This window comes from Penicillium alfredii (genome assembly GCF_028826965.1).
Source record: "Penicillium alfredii strain IBT 34128 chromosome Unknown utg000005l_segment0_segment0, whole genome shotgun sequence".
Taxonomy (NCBI): Eukaryota; Fungi; Ascomycota; class Eurotiomycetes; order Eurotiales; family Aspergillaceae; genus Penicillium; species Penicillium alfredii.
The window spans coordinates 1,382,187-1,403,358 of record NW_026622702.1 but is presented as its reverse complement, the minus strand read 5'-3'; the positions used below and the strand labels follow the sequence as shown (position 1 = coordinate 1,403,358).

Sequence of the window (21,172 nt, the reverse complement as noted above, 5' to 3'; positions counted from 1 at the left end):
GAGTCCGGGTTCTATATCTAGTCAGCCGGCGGTGTTGGCGGTGTTGACTTGTGAAATAAATACTGTGCCTTTCATTTTCATTTTTATTTTGATTTATTTTCACTGTGAATCGAATGACCTGCAGGATTGGGGTTGGACTGCCGAGAGTATTTTCACCATCACCACGGCGATCTGAAAATAACATGGGGTTTGTCAAGACAGCAAATATTCTATTTCATAGATTGGCAATGAGCATGATGGTATACCACCGTTAAATCTTGAATGATGATGATGAAAAAGGCAAAAAAAAAAAAAAAAAAAAAAAAAAAAAAAAAAATCCCCAGCAGCACGCCGTTTCACCCATGAATAACTCAAAATCTATCGACGCTTGTCGGCACGCATTTTCTCTTTGCGGGAGAGTCGATCAGCCGCACGGACGAGAGCCGAACGGATGTCGCCCTTGGGGAAGCTGGAGATATCGTAGTAAGTGGGGGCAATATCCTACAGAAAAAGTAGGGGTCAGTAACTAATGGTTTTCATGAACAGAATCAGAGCAAGACATACTAAGAGCCACTCAGGCTTGATCGCAGTGACGGTGCGAATGTAGTTCTTGGTGGTGAGCACGAACTCGTTGTACAGGACCCATTCGGCGTCGTGGGCCAAGACGGTCGACGGGTGCAGCAGGACATTTTGGTTGTCCTTGATGGTGATGTACATGCTCTTGCCCTGGGATTCCTTCTTGGCGATCTGCATGAACAAGCCGGCGCACAGGGCGCGGCGGATGTTCTCGTAGTATTTCTTGTCCTCGAAGGGGGTCGAGACCATCTCGAGTTCCTCGCGCTCCATGATGCGGAGGAGTTGCATGCGGACGTTGTCGGCGGACTGGAGGGAGCGGAGCGACAAGAAGTGGTCGTGGCACCACTGCTTGGGGTTTGCCTGCGCGTCGGCGCCCTTGAATGCGTGGTAGACGTTCAACAGGGACAAGTGGTCGCCGTCTGGATGAGCAAACAGGTTCTTCATCTCGTCGGCGCGCTTGCGCTGCGAGGCGGGACGAACAAAGACCTGTGGGACGGACAGCAGAGCCACGATGGACAGGATCTCGTTGGAACAATAGAACTCGGGAGAGCTGATCAACATCACGGCGAGTGCGGGGTCCAGCGGGAATTCGGATGCCAGACGGCCGAGTTGGGTGAGGTTGCCATCGTCGTCCAGACAGGCCAGGTAGTTGAGCTCCTCCAGGGCTCTCATCAGGGTCTCGGGGGCAGGCGGGTCCATCAAATCGAAGTGTACAAGATCATCGATGCCCAGCTTCTTCAGTTCGAGGACGGTAGATGCCAAATTTGACCGGAGGATTTCTGGGTAGGTCTGCTCGATCAACTCTTTCTTGAAAGCTCCTTCGGTGTAAAGACGGAAGCATTTTCCGGGACGCGTACGACCGGCACGACCAGCACGCTGCTGTGCGGATGCCTTGGAGATCGGGGAGACCAGGAGCGACTCGACACGAATGCGAGGATTGTAGATCTTTTGCTTGGAGAACCCGGGATCCACCACGTACACAATACCATCGATGGTCAGAGACGTTTCCGCAATGTTGGTGGACACGATGACCTTTCGACCGGGTCGACCGCCGGGACGGCGAGGTGGCGGCGGGGGCTCGAAGATGCGCTGCTGCATATGCGGCGGAAGACTGCCATACAGCGGGTAGACTTTGATGGGGCCTGCATCGGCCTCTCTCACCATCTCCTCCCCTTCCATTGTAATTTTGCGCGCCGCATCTTCAATCTCTTCTTCACCGGTCAAAAACAGAAGGACGTCACCGTCTCCCTCGGTGGCATGAATTTGCAAAACCGTCCGAATCGCAGCCTCGACATAGTCCTGCTCCGGCTCCGGGGTGTAGAAAATCTCCACAGGATGAGTACGTCCGGGAACTGCCAAAAGGGGCGCATCGTTGAAGTAGCGCTGGAACTTCTGCGCATCCAGAGTGGCCGACATGATGATGATCTTCAAGTCCGGCCGACGCTGCACAACCTCCTTCAAAAGACCCATCAAGACATCGGTCGCCATGGTCCGCTCGTGAGCCTCGTCCAGCATGATTGTACTGTAGCGCGACAGGTTGTGGTCGTTCATAGCCTCTCGCAACAGCATACCATCGGTCATGTATTTCAGGAGAGTGTTCGGGCTGGTCATGTCCTCGAAACGGATACTGTAACCAACTTCCTCGCCCAGTTTAACATCCATTTCGGCGGCAACACGCTGCGCAACGGACATGGCAGCCACTCGGCGAGGCTGCGTACAGGCGACCATCTTGCGCTGGGTCTGAGGGAGGTCATCGAATAGGACGAATTGTGGGATCTGGGTGGTTTTTCCGGAACCAGTCTCACCAACGAAGACCAGGATCTGCGATTGCTGGTAGAGTTGAAGAAATTCATCGCTGCATAGGAGGGTCAGCACGGTTTTCTTGTGGACTCACCGCAACGGGTAAAAAAAATTTCGACGTACCGTTGCGCGTGGACAGGCAAATCACGACGTGCCTTCAAAATCGAAAAGTATTTCGAGGAAAAAGGCTGACCATTGAACGGGTTGTTATCGCCATCCTCAACCTTCTTTGCCAAAGCAGCCGTGGTCTGGTGTCGCTTGAACTTGGCGAATGCCGAATTCTTGTCCGCGCCATTGGTTTCCTCGTACATGTGGGCCAGGTACGGGTTATTTTTGGGATCGCCGGCATCCATCTTCTGGCGCTTTGCGCGCGAGCCCTCTTCTGAATCTGAGCGGCGGTCAGCCATGGTTGGGCGATTGTGTAGGTGAAGTGCAAAATCAGAGATCGAGAAAATCGCCAGATAGGAAAGTCTGGCGACGATCGCCCCAGCTCCCTATCTGGCTCACCGCCCGCGGTATTTTGCCGCTCCCCACAAAGGGATCGATTGGGTTATTGACTCGACTTGCGCGAGCGAGGTGTGGTCAACTAGGCGGTTGTCCTATTTTGATATATAAGGCCCCACAGACCACCAGAGTGATTAGTCTACGGTGACATTCCACCTGTGTTGTCACTCCAAACCTCCTGCGCCAGCTATATCCCTAGTTTCAGACTACCCCCACCACGGTGCCTGATTCCTCGGTCAACATGGAGAACTACAGCGGTTCCGATGACCCAGGCCCGGGATTTTGCATTGGTCATTATGAGAAAAATCGGCTGGTACCAGTGAACTCCCAGGTGGTAAACCAGGTGCACGAGAGTAATGTCAGTTCTTTTCTTTTTTCTTCTTTTTTTTCACTGGAGGTTAACAGACCCAATCTGCTAACGGAATAATCTAGTATGACATGATGACTGTCCCAGTTACTACGCCACACTTCCACTCGCGTGTTTTGGGTCTGCTATCTGCTTACCTGGGCAATCTGCAAGCGCCATCCCAAGATCCAATTGGAACTATGGCGACTACGCAGAACACCCGGCCTCTGGTGCTGCCACCGCTGTCCAAGGCGGACTCCCATCTTACCCCCAATGAGGCTACAAGCCAATTGGTGGGTGTGACTAGCAGCTGGATTGACCTTTGCTCGCCAGACCCATTGATTGCGGATTTGTCCCGCCAGGTCCTCATGCTGGAAGTAGCATATGCCGCGTTCTGTGGCATTGGCTATCTTCTGGTTCCGGGCCCTAAATTGCACCACGGTGGGATGCACTCGGAAGGTGTGACGTACTATGCGCGGGCTATCCAAGATGCATTGAGCCTTGGCCCATACATCCAATATCATATCTGGCTGCCAATGATCGACAACCCAGAGCTTGAGCTTGATGCAATAGGCGACCTGGCTCCTCTTGCTCGAGAAGAGTACCTGGTGCCAGAAGAAGGAAATTCGGCAAAGCAAGATCTGTTTGGGACCTGGGATGCTTGGGATTCCATTCGAAGGACTTGTAAATACCATACAAGGCTTTTCCTCGGTAAGAAGTATCCGCTTCTTTGATATTCGTCAGATATAGCCATGAAGCTGAATTGACAGCTAATATGGAACCCAGCCCTCACTTTGCCAAAGCAGCTGCCGCCCTTATCCGTGCAGTCGCGGTGGCATTCGGAGCCAGTCCACCTGCTCACGATTGATGCCTCTGTGTTCCTCAAGAACCAGAAGGGGTTCCCAGTCTTGTCCAAAGCCCACCAAGCTTTGATCGCGAAGCTCATGCGTCTTCGAAATCCGCCATGGATCCTTCTCTGTGATGTCGGTCCTATCCCGGGGCTTGAGAGCGCGGACGACTCCGAAACCAACCAGACCAACCTGTCTGGAAAAGACTACCCAAGTTTGTCGCAGGCGGCAACTAACAAAAAGCATCACGATCCTACCCCGCATCTCTCTTATCTGCGCAATCTTCAGCAGCGTCAGCCGGCACGGACCCCTATTGAGAGATTTGGCGTGGGGTATCAGGACTACCTGCAGGCTCCTTTACAGCCGCTGACTGTCAACCTGGAAAGTATCACCTACGAGGTCTTTGAGAAGGACCCGGTCAAGTACGAATGGTACGAACGGGCGATTGCCAAAGCATTGAAAGATTGGGCAGACCAGAAAAAGCCCACTTCCCACCCGGATGGGAAAGTGATTCTGGCGGTTGTCGGTGCCGGTCGTGGTCCCCTGGTGACGCGCGCACTCAAAGCCAGTGCGGAAGCCGGAGTGGAGATCGATTTATGGGCCGTGGAGAAGAACCAGAACGCGTTTGTTCTGCTGCAGCGACACAACGAAACCCTGTGGGGTGGCAAGGTCACCCTAGTCCAGTCAGACATGCGCAGCTGGAAGGGCCCTCGTGTACGACGCCAGGCAGCACAGGGCTCTCAAGAGCCCGTGGGAGAGTCACTGGGCATTGAAGACTCCTTGCTTTATACCCCGAAGAAAGGCGAGAACGATCCCGGCCGGGCATCTGAATTCTCCGACCCCAAGCCTTCTCCCTTGACCCACACCCATGTTGACATCGTGGTCTCGGAGCTGCTGGGTTCATTTGCGGACAATGAACTTTCACCAGAATGTCTGGATGGCGTGAATGATCTCATAAACCCGGTGCATGGAATCTCGATTCCAGCCTCGTACTCGGCCCACTTCACGCCAATCTCCGCACCGAAGCTGCATGCCGATGTCGTTAGCCAGTCTGTTCCCAACCCGGCGGCACCGGAGACTCCCTATGTAGTCATGCTGCATGCCATCGACTTTCTGTCGACCTCCGAATTGCCTGTGAACAGTGATACCGCACCGGGCAACGGCGCGAACCGCTCTTCGGCCATAACGGCGGTGACTGCTGCGACAGAGTTCCCCGAACCTTTTGTGCAAACTGCTTGGTCATTCTCGCACCCGAACCGGAACATCCCCGCGCAGTCCCCGTCGCGGTCCACTATCTCCAACTCGCACAACGTGCGTCAAACTCGCTTGTCATTCCCCAGCCAGAACCGTGGTGTTTGCCATGGCTTGGCTGGGTATTTTGAAACAGTCCTTTATGGTGATATTGAGCTGTCCACAAACCCAGTGACCATGGAAGCGAAGAGTGCCAGCATGATCAGCTGGTTTCCCATCTTCTTTCCCTTGAAGGTAATTACACGAAACGATTATTATCACTTCTATTGTTATTTTTGTGTTATGATCATCGATGCTAATGTCCAATCTTCAGACCCCCCCTCAATGTCCCCGACAATGGCGAAATCGTGGTCACCATGTATCGCCAAACCGACGACCGCAAGGTCTGGTACGAGTGGGTGGTGGAAGTCTTCTCCCTTGAGCGGACCGCGACATCGGCAACACGGCTCACGACCCCCTCTGTGGGTGGTGCTCGTACCATGTCCCCTAGTATGGACAGCGTTAAGAGCAAGGACAATTGGGTAAAGCAAAACCCCCGGACAGGCTATCGCCGCGTGCGGGTGGGAATGAGTGACTTGCACTCGAGTATCAAGGACGGATGTCTGATGTGATAGCGGTATGGGATTCCGGATAGATTGGTTCAGGTGCTGGGCGTGAACGTAGGAACAGAAAAAAAGTCATGCTTCTATGCGGGTATATCCAGAATCTTTTCAATATAGCTTGCCATGTTTTTTTTTCCCCTTCCCATCCTTTAGTCCGATTCCTCTTCCTCTGATTCCTCTTCTGATTCTTGCTCGTTGCCATGCGTGTCGTCGCATAATTTCCCATACACCATGGCCGCAGCCAGGCCGGTAGAAGGTCTTTCCCAGTCCCCCTCAATATAGAAGCGCGTCTCCAGTCCTTTCCGCATATACCAGATCTCAGCCGGATTCTCCGGCCCGAACTTCCCCCGAAGCTTCACCACATCGCGAACAACCCCACCTTCCTCCCCGGGGGAATATGTCTCCACGCGGACAACAACGCTCGGGGCCAGGAACGCCGGCAACACAAGCACATTACATTCCCAGATTTTCGTGAACACGCGAACATTCTCATTGAGTTCGTTTCCGTGCGGGCGCGGAAACTCCAGCCCAAATACATCCTGGTTCGGCGGGTGCAGATGTCCCACGCCATACATGCTATTCATGAACCTGGACACGTCCCAGAAAAGGTGGTTCCACAGGTAATACGCCTTGTCGCGCCAGGGCGTGTGCAGGGCTGCGGTGTCCGGGTTCTTAGGCGCGTCACCGAACTTTTCTTCGGGGGTTTGTTGGCCGTTGCCGCGCATGACGGTTTCGATGTCGCTGGACTCTGGGCTCGGGGGGAGATGTGTCCAGGCTAGACGCAGAAGAGTGGTGGTTGTTACTTGCGGTCCGTCGCCCGCGAAGTTGACTTTGCGGAGTACCATTCCGGTGATGTCTGCCAGGTCCCATTCATTGTCGAGGATGGCGAACATTTTTTCCGGAGTGACACCGATTGTTTTTTTTTTTTGGATCTGGATTTGGATGGTGTTTACTTGGTGCTGGGAGGTTGGAGTTGTTTAGGTGCGTGTTGAAACTATTGGAGTTACTTTTTACTTTTTACATGTTACTTGTCCTTTTCTTGTGGGTGTGACTCAATGCTCGTAGAAGGCCCCAGAAGTTGTGCCTCTGCCCCAATATGGGGGCTGTGAGTCCCAGTCTTGACGGCAGAGCATCGGGCTGGTCGTCTTAGCGTGCTATTTCTGGAGCATCAAGAGCATCCGCCACTCGTGCTTATTTTTAGCGCGTAAATTGAGGCTGGATCAAATGTCCACGCAGATAATAACAGTGGAAATGCTCCATTTCATGTCAAAGGATCAGAGATCAAAACACGTGGAACCTGACACACTAAACTGGAATTATCTCTAAACTCATCAATTCGGCTGCTTTTCTCTCAGTAATCAGTAAACCGAACCTCGGATGTGTGAGCTGGTGAGCCTCGGCTCGGCGCAGTTAGGGCTTGGTCGCGCAGTTCCGGTGTTAACGGCAACTTAAACATCGGGCCGATCGCACGTGTCGATGCTTCACTTCACTTGGAATCAACCAGTTTCTGTGGAATCGGCAAAGCTTCGGAGTACACATCATCCAATGCCATTGAGTAAGGACCAGCTGCGATCGGCAGGTTTCCTTGATTCCCAACACACAGAGAGAAATAGAGATAGCTGCTCAACCCGAGGTCAAGGCCTGTATCAAGTCTGCAGTGCCTCAGACGGACCACGCGACCGGAACAAGTTAGAGATACCCGCGACATCTCCACAGCGATGCTCAATCCGCTGGTTTATCGCTGCACAAAATGCGATCTCATTCTCCACTGGGGTGTCAATCACCACATGGAACTGGCAACTACCCCCGGATGCCGAGGTACGCCCTTTGATTCCTGAAAGTCCCGCAACGACGCTCCCCACGCGTGATCATGTCAAATCGCGTAGGTCCTCCGTGGCCCACCACCGAACAAGTCTTTTTTTCTCCGTGATCACCGATCCCGGGGTTGTTTCAGAATAGGAGTGACACATTCGGAAATCAAGACGACATGATCATTTAAAGGCGGGAATATCTGTTATTTCTGATATTTGTGTCCATTGAAAACTGTTACCAACAGGCCCACCATGCGTTTCTCATTGCTTGCCCTTCTGTCTGCGACGACTGTGCTGGGAACTGCCGTCCCAAGCCACCTGCAGTCTCGAGGTATACATTCTTTCCGTTGATACCCGAGGTATCGAGAGAGTCCCGCATCTCTGACCTCCCATCAGATGTCTCCAACGACGACTTGAATCAGTTCAAGTACTGGGTAGAGTTTGCTGCGGCGTCATACTGCCACGACAACTACGCCTCCAAGGCCGGCCACAAACTGAGCTGCTGGGCCGGCAATTGCCCGCAGGTAGAAAAGGCCGGGGCCACGATTGCCTATGACTTTTCCAAGTATGCAAGCCACCATATAAATAGCTCCCTCACGAAAACCCACAAATAAAAAGAAGCCCATGCTAACTCCCCGCAAGCACCACCGCCACCGACACCTCCGGCTTCATCGCCGTCGACACCACCAACAAAGCAATTGTCCTAACCTTCCGCGGCTCATACTCCGTCCGCAACTGGATCTCCGACGCAGCCTTCCCTTACACAGACCCAGACCTCTGCACCGGCTGCCAAGCCGAGCTAGGCTTCTGGAGCTCCTGGAAACTCGTCCGCGACCCGATCACCAAGGCTCTGAATTCCACCGCGGCCCAGCACCCAGACTACGAGCTGGTAGTGGTGGGCCATAGCCTCGGCGCAGCGGTGGCCACGCTCGCAGCGGCAGATCTCCGCGGCCGAGGCCATCCGTCCGCGAAGCTGTATGCGTATGCCTCTCCCCGTGTGGGCAACCCGGCCCTAGCCAAGTATATTACCGCGCAGAAGAACAATTTCCGCTTCTCGCATACTAATGACCCCGTGCCGAAACTGCCGCTTCTCACCATGGGGTATGTGCATGTTAGTCCCGAGTACTATATCAAATCGCCCAATAATGCTACTGTCCGTGCGGGCGATATTGAGGTGCTCGAGGGTGATGTCAATTTCGATGGTAATACTGGGACTGGCGTGCCTGAGTTGACAGCATTTTCGGCGCATCATTGGTATTTTGAGGAGGCTGATGGGTGTAAGGGGTCTGGGCTGCCGTTTAAGAGAGTTTGAGAGGATGTTGGATGTGGTTGTGTTTATACAGAGGGGCGGGGGAGCTTTGTTAAGTTGTGCTTTTATTATTTCATGTGCCATAGAATGATGTACTATAAAAAGATGAACTGATAGAAAAATAGATGAGATGATATAACCAAGCTAGTGTGCATCTAGAGTCGAGGGCCCGGCACCATGGACATATCATAGGAACCGGGAAAGCAAGTGGTAGATAGTGCTGACCATCTACTTGAATGGCACGGATAATACCTGGGATCAGCATCGTAACCATCACTCATGATTTATAAGGAAGTCAGAGACAATGGCAGAAGTATGTACAGAGAGAATTCTAGGAGCAGTCATCAAACCAACCACAAGAACAATGCTCGAGGTGAACGGTTCGTGATTCGTTTATTTTAATTTCCGTGCCGCCACTAACGGACTGCCCTCAACGATCCTCGAAAATTCATGTGCATCCAGGCAGGCCTGGCGCGAGTTCAGGAAGCTGGGTTCTGCACGGGCGAAGACATCGTTTTCATAGGTTGCTAGGGAAACAGACAGTGCTTCAGGGTTGAATGACCTATTGTGATCACGGTCAGTATCAAGATCCATAGAATCAGAAATAAGAGTATATAACACTCAAAACATACTCAGGCTGCTGCATATCCACTCGCTTCACGAGATCCAGTACGTCGACGATAGCATTATTGGCGCCTTCTCCGCGGACTAATAGAGACGTTAGAATATTTCCCCAGCACTTAAAAGAAGACAACATACACATAGTCATAGAATGCGCGGAATCTCCCACAAGCACCGCCCGCGGATGTGCATGCGTGCGACCAGGGCGGAAGATCCAATCCTCGAGGCGGATGGAGCGTGCCTCGGTATCCTCGGGCAGCCGCTGCACCAGCGAGCGGAAAGGCTCAGCCCAGTTATCGGTCAATTGCTTCATCAGGGCAATGCGGTCGGCACTGGAGGCCGGAACAGGGATACCCTTGGCATCGGCCCAGGAGACGATGAGTTGGCAATAATAGCGGTCCTTGCTGCTGTCGTCAAAATTATTCGGGGTATCCAGGACTGCAAAAACGGCGAGTTGCGATGATTAGCGAATGCATTCAACATAAACACAAACACAAACACAAACACACATGGCCGAGAAATAATCCGACATACAGCTGAAGAAGAGGTACACGTCCGTCTCGGGGTGTGACCCCTGGAAGATGAACGGGTCGATGGACTGCGCACCGCCCATTTCCTCGGCGCTGTAAAGGGTTGCGGCGCCGAGGAGCTGCACAGGCAGCGGGTTCATCTGGTGGCAGTCTGGGAACAGGATCTGGCGGGTGCGCGACCGTGTTCCGTCGCAGGCGGCCAGCAGACGGCCCGTGTAGGACGAGCCATCGTCGAAATGGGCGACGATAGCGTCGGGGGTGGACTCGACGCCACGGAGGGTTTTATTCCACTATTCCGTGTAGTTCAGTATTGGTAGAATTGGTAGAAATTAAAGGAGAATCGGAAGCAGGGTGACAACTACAGAACAAGAGAAGACGATAAGGGTCACATACATGAATATCGACCCCCGTGGCCAGTAGCTGCCGGAGACGCACACGACTCACGCGAATGCGCTCCGCCGCAGGTACATCGAACAGCGGCGAGCCCGACCGCAGATCGAAGAACTGGAAACGGCCGGCATCGCCGCGCGCAGAGGCCTCTTTGTTGACAAAAGTCTCGGGGAAGCGGTCCACGAGGTGGTCGGGGAGGAGCTCGCGCAGGGCCGGCAGTGCCCAGTGCAGCGTCAGGCCCCATCCACCACTGCGAGCATCGATGGCAGAGTCACGCTCGAAGATCTGATAGCGGATGCCATGGCGTTGGAGATATTGGGCTAGCACTAGGCCGCTGATACCAGCGCCAATGATCAAGACAGGCTGATCGGCCATGATGACATGAGAGACGATCAGACTGCCCTCCTTTTTGTTTCTGTTCCCGTGCTTCTCCCTTGTTTGTTCTCTCTCTGTCCTCCTTTTTCTTACCACCCCAAACTAACCAGCTGGCTAAGCTGGGCAACCTTGGAATGGACCGGGCTGACAAACCTGACACTCACTGGATGTAGACTGCAGTCGATGTCCACTTCGTCTCTCGGAGAAAAGCCGGAAGTGTGGACCCGCTATCTCAGGCCGAGACATCACCCTTGTTCTCCTACTACCCCTACATGTCGCCAGCCAATGAGTTGCGCTATGTATTCGCCGGGGTACATCCCGAGAGAACACCTCGTCCAATGCCACCGGGCAAGGGCATGCACAAGAAAGTGGTTCCGCGGTTCATCCACGCATTCTCTGCAGCTGAGTGAAACATGGCTAGCGAGGATCCAGCCTTGATGGGTTTCTGGAACTCGCGCCCTGAAAACTACGAAAAAAAAAAAAAAAAAAAAAAAAAAACCAACGCGGATTGGGATTGCACTGGGCGACGGTGCCAACCTAAAAGCCCTCCCGCGCCTCTCATACGCCGGCCAGCAGATCTTCAACGCTCCACTCGAGCCTGGGACGATCCCGTGTGGACCTCCGAGAGACTCGGCGGCCGAGCTGATTCGGCCACAACACCCGAAGCCAAGGCCGAAGGATTTGTGGGTTGCGAACTCTTGAGGTCAGCTTGAGAGACCCTGCAAGATACCCCAAATTTGAAGCCATGCACTTATTTTCAGAAATCCCTCATATAGTCCCCTCATGAAAGTGGAGCCATTCGGGGTTGATTCTCTATGGGTGTTGTTCCACCGACTATATATCGGAATGAACGTATCGTACATACATACATCGTGGTCAGCGATTCGTGAAAACAGAGAAAAAGAAGACACGACAAGAAAGAAAGAAGAAAGGAAAGAACGCAGAGCACAAAACAGTCAAAGCGCAGCGTCTATCGAAAACCCATTCTACGTTTTGTTAACATCAGGCTCGGGAGCCTCTTGTCGACCCGTTCTCAAGGGACACGCTGTATTCCACCGTCATCTCGATACCCCCATGTTCAGGTTCTCGGCTGGACAGAATCAGTTCCTCACTGGGAGTGCGTTTTGGATGCGTGGGGCCCGAGGCACTCGATTGTAGGTGAGATCGCTGATCCTTGGACATGTGGTCCATGGCATAGCTGCGACCCCGACTGTTCCAGTTGGAATAGTACTTGAGCCGGCCGCTGTTGGAGCGGAAGTCGCGTACTACACCCTTCAGCAGAGGCGCCAGATATGGAATACATGTAACAATGTTCTGCAGATAGAGTCAGCGGCGTGGTTTCTTTTTCTTTTTTTTTTTTCTTTTTTTTTTTGGCCTTGCCCTTTCTCTCCCCTTGTATGGTGTTGTCAGATGTGGGCCACTTACCCCCACATTAAATTCAATCGTGCCCCATAGCACCAGCATCGTCGAGTTCCCGTCTCCAAAAGCTACCCGGTTGATCTGCGTCAGCCGCAGGATCGAGCAGATCGTCGTGAACAGACCCAGCAGGAACAGGCACACCACGCCCGCTTTCTGAGCGGTTTTGATATTCAGGCGAAGGAGCAGTGGGATCGGAAGGAAGATAATCAGGACGTCGCACACAATGGTGAAAATTGCAAGGCTGTAGAATGTGCCTCCGACCGGGAGGCAGGTCCCTGGCACCTTGGGGTTCCATGCTCGTTCCACCTGCGCCGAGTCAAAGTAATCAAGTTAGTGGTGATCTTCGAATGCTGTTTGGAGAAGCTTTTGATTTTTCTTACCGGTTGGCAGTTGAAGATCAAGACCAGGGCTCCTGCGATATGCCCGAGGGTAGAGATCGCAATCACGATCCAAATGATAATCCTATAGATCGCTTTGGAGGTGCCGTCCAGCAGGCGTAGATAGCTGAGACAGAGCGAGGCTTTGAATCCGGCAATGCCAATCTGGTAGAATGGGCGCCCTGCATAGTTGAGCTGTGTCGAGGAGTTAGTCTGCACTGTCCGTAGATGCTTCCAGCACAAAACCGTAATCAACCGCACGTACTTGGGTATAGGTCAAAAGGTCTGGCTTGGGCCGCAGCTTGAGCGGCAATCCGAGTCCATATCGACTTTCTGGAGACGATGAGCTTGGTAAGTCTGGCGAAACTGGCAGGGTAGGAAGAGGAGAGAGGCTCACGGGCAATACACAGAGCGCTGTAGATGATGCTAAAGATCTAAATGGGAGTCAGTTAGGATAGACCAGACACTTCCTTCGCACCACCCAACACTTACCATGCTTCCAATCATCACATAATCGGCTGCAGCCAGCCGACGAGCTTGTGTCCGCACATACAGTCGCAGACAGACGGTAATCACCATCAATATTGTCAGACTGAGACAGACTCCCAGAATCACCCCATACTGTGACTCGGCCTCGGCCTGGGTCGTGGCATTGTATACCCAGCCCATGATCGCAATACCATTCAAGCATCAAAGGGAGAAGAAGGCCGGGGATGCAAGGAGCCATATCAATCGGGGCCATGTGGGTGGCATGGGTCAATAGGGGGGTTTCTTTGTTTTCTCTCTTTTTTCTCCCTGGTTATTTTTAATTCTTTTACTCCTTCAGGTTTAAATCCTTTTAGATTGAAGTTAATACTAGGTCCACGCTAAACCAACCCATCCAACTGTTGTTCTTTTGCTCTTCTGGGTCGAATGGGGACTGCCCAGTGCCAATGAAACGTTAGGGTTTGGCTTCGGCCCCTGCTGGAGTGTTGCCCCTGTGGCCCTCTCCAGCGACCCACGATCTTGCAGGGCTCCAGTATGACCAGCCTTGCCCTGTCTAGCTTGTGATTTGTCTGCAAGACATAACAATCGCGTGGTTTAGGAGGGTTGCAGCCCGCCCACTTGTGCCTAGTTTGGCTCGCATGGATTTCCTCATTTTGCCACATTCCCACGGCCTTCTCCGCTCGCTGCCGACTTTGCTTCGTTTCGCTTTTGGTTCTCTTTGCCTTTTTGCATTCTTTCCTTGATTCGCTCTTTGTTTTTTCAATTTTTGTTTTGGCCTTTTTGTCGCCTGTGTGTCGCTCGTTGCCCTTTTTATCCCTGGACCCTCCCTTCCCTGATATCGGGTCGAGATGGACGAAAAACAGCCTGACGCAGTACCACAACGCGTGGACTCAACCCAAGTCGACGATGCCGTCGCCTACCTCGATGGCCACGCCGACGGAGCTGAGAGCTCCTACGTGGATCTGGCGGCCCTGCGTCGCAAGATCGATCGGCGTCTGATGCCGTATATGTTCTGCTGCTATGTGCTCCAGTTTCTGGACAAGGTCATGCTGAACGTAAGTTGTTGCTCTGCATTGGCGAAGCCTGAATCAACCGACCAACATGGAATTAATGCTAATCCAATCTCTGCAGTATGCGGCCGTGATGGGGTTGAAGAAGGACTTGAAACTCGCAGGGAACGAGTTCTCCAACACGGCTAGCTGGTTTTTCATTGCCTACCTGATTGCCGAAGCCCCTAATGGTGAGGATTCGTTTCAATGTTGCATGTGTTGAGGGTGAAGCTGTGTAACTCACACTGTCTCAGTGTACTGTCTGCAGAAGATCCCCGCGGCCAAGTGGCTAGGAGGCAACGTCTTCCTCTGGGGAGTTGCAGCGGCCGCCTCAGCAGGCGCCTACAACTACCAAGGACTGCTGGCAGCTCGGATCTTCCTGGGTATCTTTGAGGCGACAGTTGGTCCGTCGTTGATGCTCCTGAGCAGCCAGTATTACACGCGCAGCGAACAGGCGCCGCGCTTTGCCTTCTGGTACTCGGGGCTGGGCGTTGCACAGATCATCGGTGGCATTATCTCATTCGGCTTCCAGCAGGTCAAGCATGAGTCGCTGGAGGGGTGGCGGATTATGTTCCTTGTGCTGGGGCTGGTGACCTCGTTGGTGGGCGCGCTGACCTTCTTTTTCATTCCCGATACGCCGGTCAAGGCGTCGTGGCTGAGTGACAGCGAGAAGGTGGCGCTGCTGCAGCATGTCAGCGAGAACCAGACCGGCGTGTGGAGCACGTCCCTGAACCTGAAGCAGATCTGGGAGGCGTTGTTTGACACGCAACTGTGGTTGTTGACCTTGACAACCATCCTCGTAAGTTTCTCTAGTTTATGGCGCTGGATCTTTGCATTCGACTAATCTTTTACACCGTTTAGATCTCCGTCTCCAGCGGCGTCGTGACCACCTACTCGTCGACCCTGATCGCTTCCTTCGGATTCACCGGCCCGATCTCCGCGCTCCTCAACACGCCCTCAGGCCTAGTCAGCATCTTCTTCTCGCTCCTCGTCGGCTTCGGCATCCGCAAGTCCTCGCACCGCTGGGCCTGGAACGTCCTCTGTACGATCCCAGGAATCATCGGAGGCGGGCTCATGTCATTCCTCCCGAAAAGCAACACCGCCGGCGTGCTCATCGGCATTTATCTAGTCAACGCCATCGTGGCCACCCTCCCGATCCTGTACCAGTGGACCATGGCCAACTGCGCCGGCCACACGAAGCGCGCCTTCGCCAGCGCCCTGGTCGCGGGCTCGTTCTCTGTCGGCAACATCATCGGCCCGCAGACGTTCCAGGCGCACGATGCACCCGAGTACAAGCCGGCCAAGATTGCGGTGCTCGCGACGCAGGCGGCGGCGGCGGTGCTGTCGGTCGTGCTGTTTGGGTACTATCTGTTGCAGAACCGGCGCCGCGATCAGACGCGCGGCCGCGTGGATGAGTCGATGGTTGATGAGACCAAGTGGGCTGGGCTTACTGATAAGCAGAACCCCTCTTTCCGCTATGTGTATTAAATGTATTGGGGATGGGGCAAATGTGTTGCATTTGCTGGTGTCGGGAACGGGAATGAGATATGGAGGATTCGGAAATTCATGTTTATGTTTATACTATGCTTCTACTTCTAATAGTTATTGAGCATCCTATTTGGCTGCTCCTTTGAGTACAACATCTCAAGATTGTTCTTTCGACTCGACATGTTGAGGTCCCCGGGGCCCTCGTAGGGCTGAGGTGTCCCACCTGTGTGGGCTTGTGGGGCGACGATCTATACAACGCCGATAGGCGCCATCACGAACAAAAGGCAGAAGATATTTATATAGGGCTATCTAGAATCGTATATAGCTTTCCAGGACTGGAGGTAGTGTTTGGACTCTAGTAGTCGACAACAGTTGACCCCCTTTTCATTGAGGTATACTGCAAGTTTGAAAAAGACAAGGGAAATGTCAAACATATTGACATATTCAATATATAATCGCCATAAGAATCAGATAAAGGAAATGGATCAAGAATCCCTGAGGAACCACTGCCCAGAAATTGACTACGACATCGTCGCCGCTGTTGCCACTGCTGGCAGTGCTTATGTCGCCAGTGCAGCGCCGGTAGAGTAGTAAACCGGCGTCAACCATGTAGGAGAGTCGTTGAAGGCGACTACGGAACCGATGTTGATTAGGGCGAGGAGACAGGCAATAAATGTGGTGGGGGGGACTGAGTAGATGGGGACGGCTGTGCCCTTGGGAGACCTGTACCTAAGTTGGATAGAAAATGTGCTATTTCCGATAGAGGTTATATCATAGACACACATCTTGTGTATATGATCATACCTGACTCCATAGCCGCCAGCCTGGAATTCCGCGATCTCGGGCAAAGAACCAAAGCAGTCTCGAGGTCGATGCAAGCATGCCCACGGAAGTAGTCGCGCCCATTGTGGTGATGATCGAGACCATGGCTGCACTGTCGCCCACTGAGTGCGTTGACTGTAAGAAGATCGCCATGAACGGGTACCTGGTCTTGGATCATAGTGCAGGTTCAATATCCTCAAGGCAGAATAGCATGGAGATTAGCATGTCGAAGCCCAGAGACCCGTTGATGAGGAAACTCAGCATGATGGAGCGGGGTAAGATCCTGCAGGACACAGATCTATGAGATTCAAGCCACCGAGTTTGAGAATATCTTACTTGTATTTGCGTCATGGATATGCAAGCTTTCCCTACATTAATTACCAATGAGATCGATTGAAAATAGAACATCAGTTTCCTTATTTTTTAAGTCAACTCAAAACTATCGCATGGAATGAGATGGGTTCGGATCAAACAGCCCAGAATGATGCCAGAGCCCATCCAACCCGGCATCAAATCCACTCGACCACGACCCATCAATAAATGGCCATTGAAACATGTCTGTTTCAAAGTCATGGTGGGTATTAATTGCTGCGGGGTCTCGGTCCAAAGCGTGCGCTTCATTCCCAAGATCCGGTGACGATAAACTTGGGCGATGTACCGCGCGGGTATGTGGACGGGGAGATGCTGTACGCGTCGTTCTGGTCGAGTGTAGTTCCTGGTCTGGTCGAGACCGAATATCGCCATATTCATCCAATGTGCCCCCGAGGGCAAACCGTCTCGGGCTGTGCATGCCCGATTCGGTGTTGGTTTGGGTACTCTTCACGGTTTCGTAGAATCGGTTGGCTTCCTGGACAGCTCGCCACTGCAGAACATTAGAAATAGATAGAACGAGAGGTTTAGATTGATATGAAAGAACAATAGAGGTTGAATTGATGGAATACTCACCCAGCTTCGACCAACTGGCCACAACCGGCTTAACCTTTCGAGGTAGATCAAATTCTTGCTCTTTTCCTCCTCTGCCAGTTCGAGTCCTCCGGGATAGCGTTGAGGGGCTATCGTCCCATACATGTTGATATGGGCAGCGACAAAGACACTGAACCCTGAATAGGGCGTGATGACCGGGGCCTCGGACGCCTCTAAGGCTGAGAGCACCCCGGCAATCTGCTGAGCAGTCTCAAATAGCTGCCGTATTGTGTCTGACTCGCCGTGAATTTCGTCATTTGTATCATGGAACAAATCGGAATGAGGTTTGAGGCTTGATAAGAAGCGATCTCGGTGAAGGAAGAGGATGCTGGATGAAAAATTCCGTTGTTAGTAGTCATTGGATAAAGCAGATATCATAGTGCGAAGATACAACGAGACGCAGACCATACCTCATGAAGTATATCAGATTGATGTATGCAAATAGTTCCCCATAGCCGAGAGCTACATGCGCCTGCGCACTTGTACTAGGGTATTGAACAGTAGTATCTTGGAGAGACCTCCATTCATCCAGCTCCCCTTTCAGCGTTTGCCACGTCAGATGAAGCGGCGAGGTAGCCGTGTCATTTGAAGACAAGGAGGCCAGTGCACGCCGGTGTTCATTTGCAAACCGCAGGATTCGCACGAATATATCGAAGCCGCGAGTGACAATCGTGAGGCCATTTTCAATGGTCAGACGATTTGCCAGCGGACAATCTTTGTTCATATCGGCAGGCATCAACCTCCTCGCTGGTATATGATTAAACGTAAACTCCCGATCACTGATGGGAAGCGGCACAAGAATCTGCGAAAACGAAAGAGCAAAATGCTGACGGGCCCCAGAACTCAGCTCGCAGTCCTGCGCAAAGCAGCACCAATAGGTGCGGACAAGCTGTTCGTACTGAGTCTGGGAGGCATGGAATTCCTGCGGGTTGTGCTCCATGCTGTCGTCTGCCATTTTGAGAAGCGATTGTATCATATAAGTGGCCATACCTAAAAGTAGTTAGCGTATGTAATTCTAATCTGGCGATATTGAGTCCCTGGATACCTACCACTGTACATCCACGCCTGATATGGCCGACCAGTGCCCCATTCATAAAACGAAATCATCACCAGTGATTGAGCAAGATACAGCGACGGCGCATCAAGCACCCGGTGAGCCAGATGTTTCCGCGCATAGTCAGCGTAAACCGCCTCATCATCAAGCTCATCGCTGTGCATGAAACGCGCGCAGAGGGAAAGAAGCGAGGCAGTGAAAATCGGATCCACCGAGTGAGGATTCGAAGAAATTTCGGAGATCAGAGACGGATAATGCAGGAAATTGGTGATGGGGAACTTCTTCCGGTAGGTGTCAATTGCACTGATGATAGTGGGTGGTGACAAGGCCGAGATTGGATTTTCGGTCGACTCGTGGCTTTCCCGGCTACTTTGCGGTGTGCCTCTCAGACTGCGGTCATTCCCAGTTTGCGGTGATAAGGCAGAGGTCTTCTTGCGCCTGTGCGAAGCTCGGGATATAGTAGCGGTACTTCTCCGTGTCCTCGTTTTGGTCTCTCGAGGGTCCGTGAGAGTGCATCTTTGACTGTTGATCCTTTGGCAGCGCCGACAAGGTGGCTTTCCCTCATGGACACATTTGACTTTTGCTTGGCTACATCATCAATTAGGCATTGGACTGGCACTCTGGAGTGTTAGGATTATTTCTATACTTACCGGCAAGCATCACAAGAGATTGACAGCCTCATTGGTATCGACGTACATCAAATTGTGGCGAGAGTAGCGGGTACGCGGCGTGGCAAATCCACTGATGCGGCATGAAGCTATCTTGAGAGAGACATTAAGGGCATTGAGACAAAGAATGATGTCAATCCTTCGATGAATTGCGAAAAAGAGAAAAATGGAGAGAGAAAGAGAAGGACAGACGCACAAGCAACAGACATCCGGCCGAATACGACTGGAGCCATCAGGTGACTCTTTATATTGCCGAGACAACAACAATTCTACTTCTTCTTCATCGCCTACTGTTTTCTCATGATTTGCATTTCGGGTTCACATTATTATTATATGTAGGCTCTATTTCATATTTTAAATCCCGCCTTACTCCGTGGCAAGCTCCTTACTTGCCGTCCACTGCTGCACCCACGCATTAAACTTATCCACCTGAACCTCATCAGTTGCCCACGAGGTCACGATGCGAACCACAGCCTGCTCATCATCACGCTGCTCCCAAATATAAAACCGGAATCTTTCCTGCAGTCTCCGAACAAGCAGCTCGGGAAGAACCACAAACACCTGGTTGGTCTCAGTATCTGCAGCCAGCGGATACCCAAGGGACTCAAAACAGGCGGAGATCTTCCTCGCCATGTGGTTGGCATGAGACGCCAATGCAAAGAACAAACCCGACCGAAAGAGTTCCACGAATTGAACTCCCAGGGTCCGGCCCTTGGCCAGCAATGCGCCGTGCTGCTTGAGATGGAAGACGAATCCCTCGGCCAGGTCCTTCTTAACCACAATGGCTTCCCCCATCAGCGCCCCGGCCTTGGTGCCGCCGATCCAGAATATATCAGTGAGATCGAAGATGTCGCGCAGCGTCATGTCGTTCTTCGTCGAGCACAGCGCCGTACCCAGCCGCGCTCCATCCATTAGCAAGAGAAGGCTGGCGTTCTTACAGATGGCGGCAAGACTGCTCAACTCGCATTTCGTATAGACCGTGCCAGTCTCCGAGGCATTGGAAAGATACAGTAACCTAGGTTTGGCCATATGCGGAAAGAACTGGTTCTGCTGGATGGCCTTCTGCAGATATGTAGGTGTCATTTTCCCGTCGACTGCGGGAACCACGATGAGCTTGTGGCCCGTGGCTTCGATTGCCCCGGCTTCTTTGCAGGCAATGTGTCCCGAGTCTAGTGTGATGACTGCCTCGTAGGGCCGCAGGCAGCTGGCTATGGAGATCAGGTTGGCGGAGGTGCCGCTGGGAACAAAGAAAATATCCGCCTCGTCGCCGGTGCAATTGATCTTCTCTCGGATTAATTGTCTGGCGGCATTGCTGTATTCATCGCCTCCGTAGGAGACTTGCTGGGTGGAGTTGGTTCGTAGGAGGGCTTCGAGGATTTGGGGATGGGCTCCTTCGCTATAGTCGTCCATGAGGCTGTATGGAGTGCATGTCTCCTCTTGACATAAGCTTGTGGAAGGCATTTTGCGTATAGTGTTACAATGGAAGAAGCAGTAGCAAAAACACAAGAAATGAAGGTGGGTTATCAAAGAAAAGTGCATTAGAGTCACTCGAGCGACTAAATAACGCCGTCGGGAAAGACCCACGGGAATAATGACATTACGCCGGGAATAGCCGCGTTTATTCCCGAGACCCGCGACTCCCTGCACCCCAACGCGACAAGGACCAGGTGGATACTACTTGGAGAGAAAGTACGTAAAAAAACCACATTTGGGGATATTTCGAGGTATTTTTAACATTCAATGGTGGAATTGGCTGAGGTGAAAATTGGCAAGTCCAACAATCAACTGGCGCAACGGAAACTGCAGGAAGGGCCAACTGAGACAGACATCATCCCCCGCGAGGGATAGTACAATTATTCCTTGTGTAATGATCTGAGATTCAATGAAATAAAATCCAAGCTACT

At 52.4% G+C, this 21,172-nt stretch overlaps 10 protein-coding genes across 10 annotated transcripts; 4 read left to right on the top strand and 6 right to left on the bottom strand.

Moving 5' to 3' along the window:
- Positions 1–357: 357 nt before the first annotated feature.
- On the bottom strand, positions 358–2,762 carry NUU61_003949 (DEAH-box ATP-dependent RNA helicase PRP43; the record flags this gene model as incomplete). Its single annotated transcript, XM_056654531.1, has 3 exons — positions 358–480; positions 544–2,410; positions 2,479–2,762. 3 exons carry the CDS (start codon positions 2,760–2,762, stop codon positions 358–360), a joined length of 2,274 nt encoding a protein of 757 aa, XP_056512558.1.
- A 338-nt stretch (positions 2,763–3,100) lies between these two features.
- Positions 3,101–5,915, top strand: NUU61_003948 (protein arginine N-methyltransferase; the record flags this gene model as incomplete). The annotated part of the gene is made up of 4 exons (XM_056654530.1): positions 3,101–3,217; positions 3,292–3,916; positions 3,992–5,538; positions 5,688–5,915. 4 exons carry the CDS (start codon positions 3,101–3,103, stop codon positions 5,913–5,915), a joined length of 2,517 nt encoding a protein of 838 aa, XP_056512557.1.
- A 140-nt stretch (positions 5,916–6,055) lies between these two features.
- NUU61_003947 (uncharacterized protein) lies at positions 6,056–6,799 on the bottom strand (the record flags this gene model as incomplete). Its single annotated transcript, XM_056654529.1, has 1 exon — positions 6,056–6,799. The coding sequence occupies one exon, from the start codon at positions 6,797–6,799 to the stop codon at positions 6,056–6,058; it is 744 nt and encodes a 247-aa protein (XP_056512556.1).
- Positions 6,800–7,969: 1,170 nt separating this feature from the next.
- Positions 7,970–9,029, top strand: NUU61_003946 (lipase family protein; the record flags this gene model as incomplete). Its single annotated transcript, XM_056654528.1, has 3 exons — positions 7,970–8,048; positions 8,114–8,282; positions 8,360–9,029. 3 exons carry the CDS (start codon positions 7,970–7,972, stop codon positions 9,027–9,029), a joined length of 918 nt encoding a protein of 305 aa, XP_056512555.1.
- Positions 9,030–9,419: 390 nt separating this feature from the next.
- NUU61_003945 (FAD-dependent oxidoreductase) lies at positions 9,420–10,942 on the bottom strand (the record flags this gene model as incomplete). The annotated part of the gene is made up of 5 exons (XM_056654527.1): positions 9,420–9,588; positions 9,659–9,734; positions 9,786–10,085; positions 10,182–10,467; positions 10,571–10,942. 5 exons carry the CDS (start codon positions 10,940–10,942, stop codon positions 9,420–9,422), a joined length of 1,203 nt encoding a protein of 400 aa, XP_056512554.1.
- A 1,002-nt stretch (positions 10,943–11,944) lies between these two features.
- Positions 11,945–13,407, bottom strand: NUU61_003944 (uncharacterized protein; the record flags this gene model as incomplete). The annotated part of the gene is made up of 5 exons (XM_056654526.1): positions 11,945–12,256; positions 12,368–12,667; positions 12,742–12,956; positions 13,004–13,172; positions 13,231–13,407. 5 exons carry the CDS (start codon positions 13,405–13,407, stop codon positions 11,945–11,947), a joined length of 1,173 nt encoding a protein of 390 aa, XP_056512553.1.
- Positions 13,408–14,072: 665 nt separating this feature from the next.
- Positions 14,073–15,761, top strand: NUU61_003943 (putative MFS transporter; the record flags this gene model as incomplete). Its single annotated transcript, XM_056654525.1, has 4 exons — positions 14,073–14,279; positions 14,356–14,464; positions 14,528–15,072; positions 15,135–15,761. The coding sequence occupies 4 exons, from the start codon at positions 14,073–14,075 to the stop codon at positions 15,759–15,761; spliced, it is 1,488 nt and encodes a 495-aa protein (XP_056512552.1).
- An 880-nt stretch (positions 15,762–16,641) lies between these two features.
- Positions 16,642–16,887, top strand: NUU61_003942 (uncharacterized protein; the record flags this gene model as incomplete). Its single annotated transcript, XM_056654524.1, has 1 exon — positions 16,642–16,887. One exon carries the CDS (start codon positions 16,642–16,644, stop codon positions 16,885–16,887), a length of 246 nt encoding a protein of 81 aa, XP_056512551.1.
- A 135-nt stretch (positions 16,888–17,022) lies between these two features.
- Positions 17,023–19,353, bottom strand: NUU61_003941 (transcription factor domain-containing protein; the record flags this gene model as incomplete). Its single annotated transcript, XM_056654523.1, has 5 exons — positions 17,023–17,430; positions 17,529–17,874; positions 18,101–18,536; positions 18,596–19,031; positions 19,297–19,353. 5 exons carry the CDS (start codon positions 19,351–19,353, stop codon positions 17,023–17,025), a joined length of 1,683 nt encoding a protein of 560 aa, XP_056512550.1.
- A 281-nt stretch (positions 19,354–19,634) lies between these two features.
- Positions 19,635–20,729, bottom strand: NUU61_003940 (threonine aldolase family protein; the record flags this gene model as incomplete). The annotated part of the gene is made up of 1 exon (XM_056654522.1): positions 19,635–20,729. The coding sequence occupies one exon, from the start codon at positions 20,727–20,729 to the stop codon at positions 19,635–19,637; it is 1,095 nt and encodes a 364-aa protein (XP_056512549.1).
- Positions 20,730–21,172: the final 443 nt, after the last annotated feature.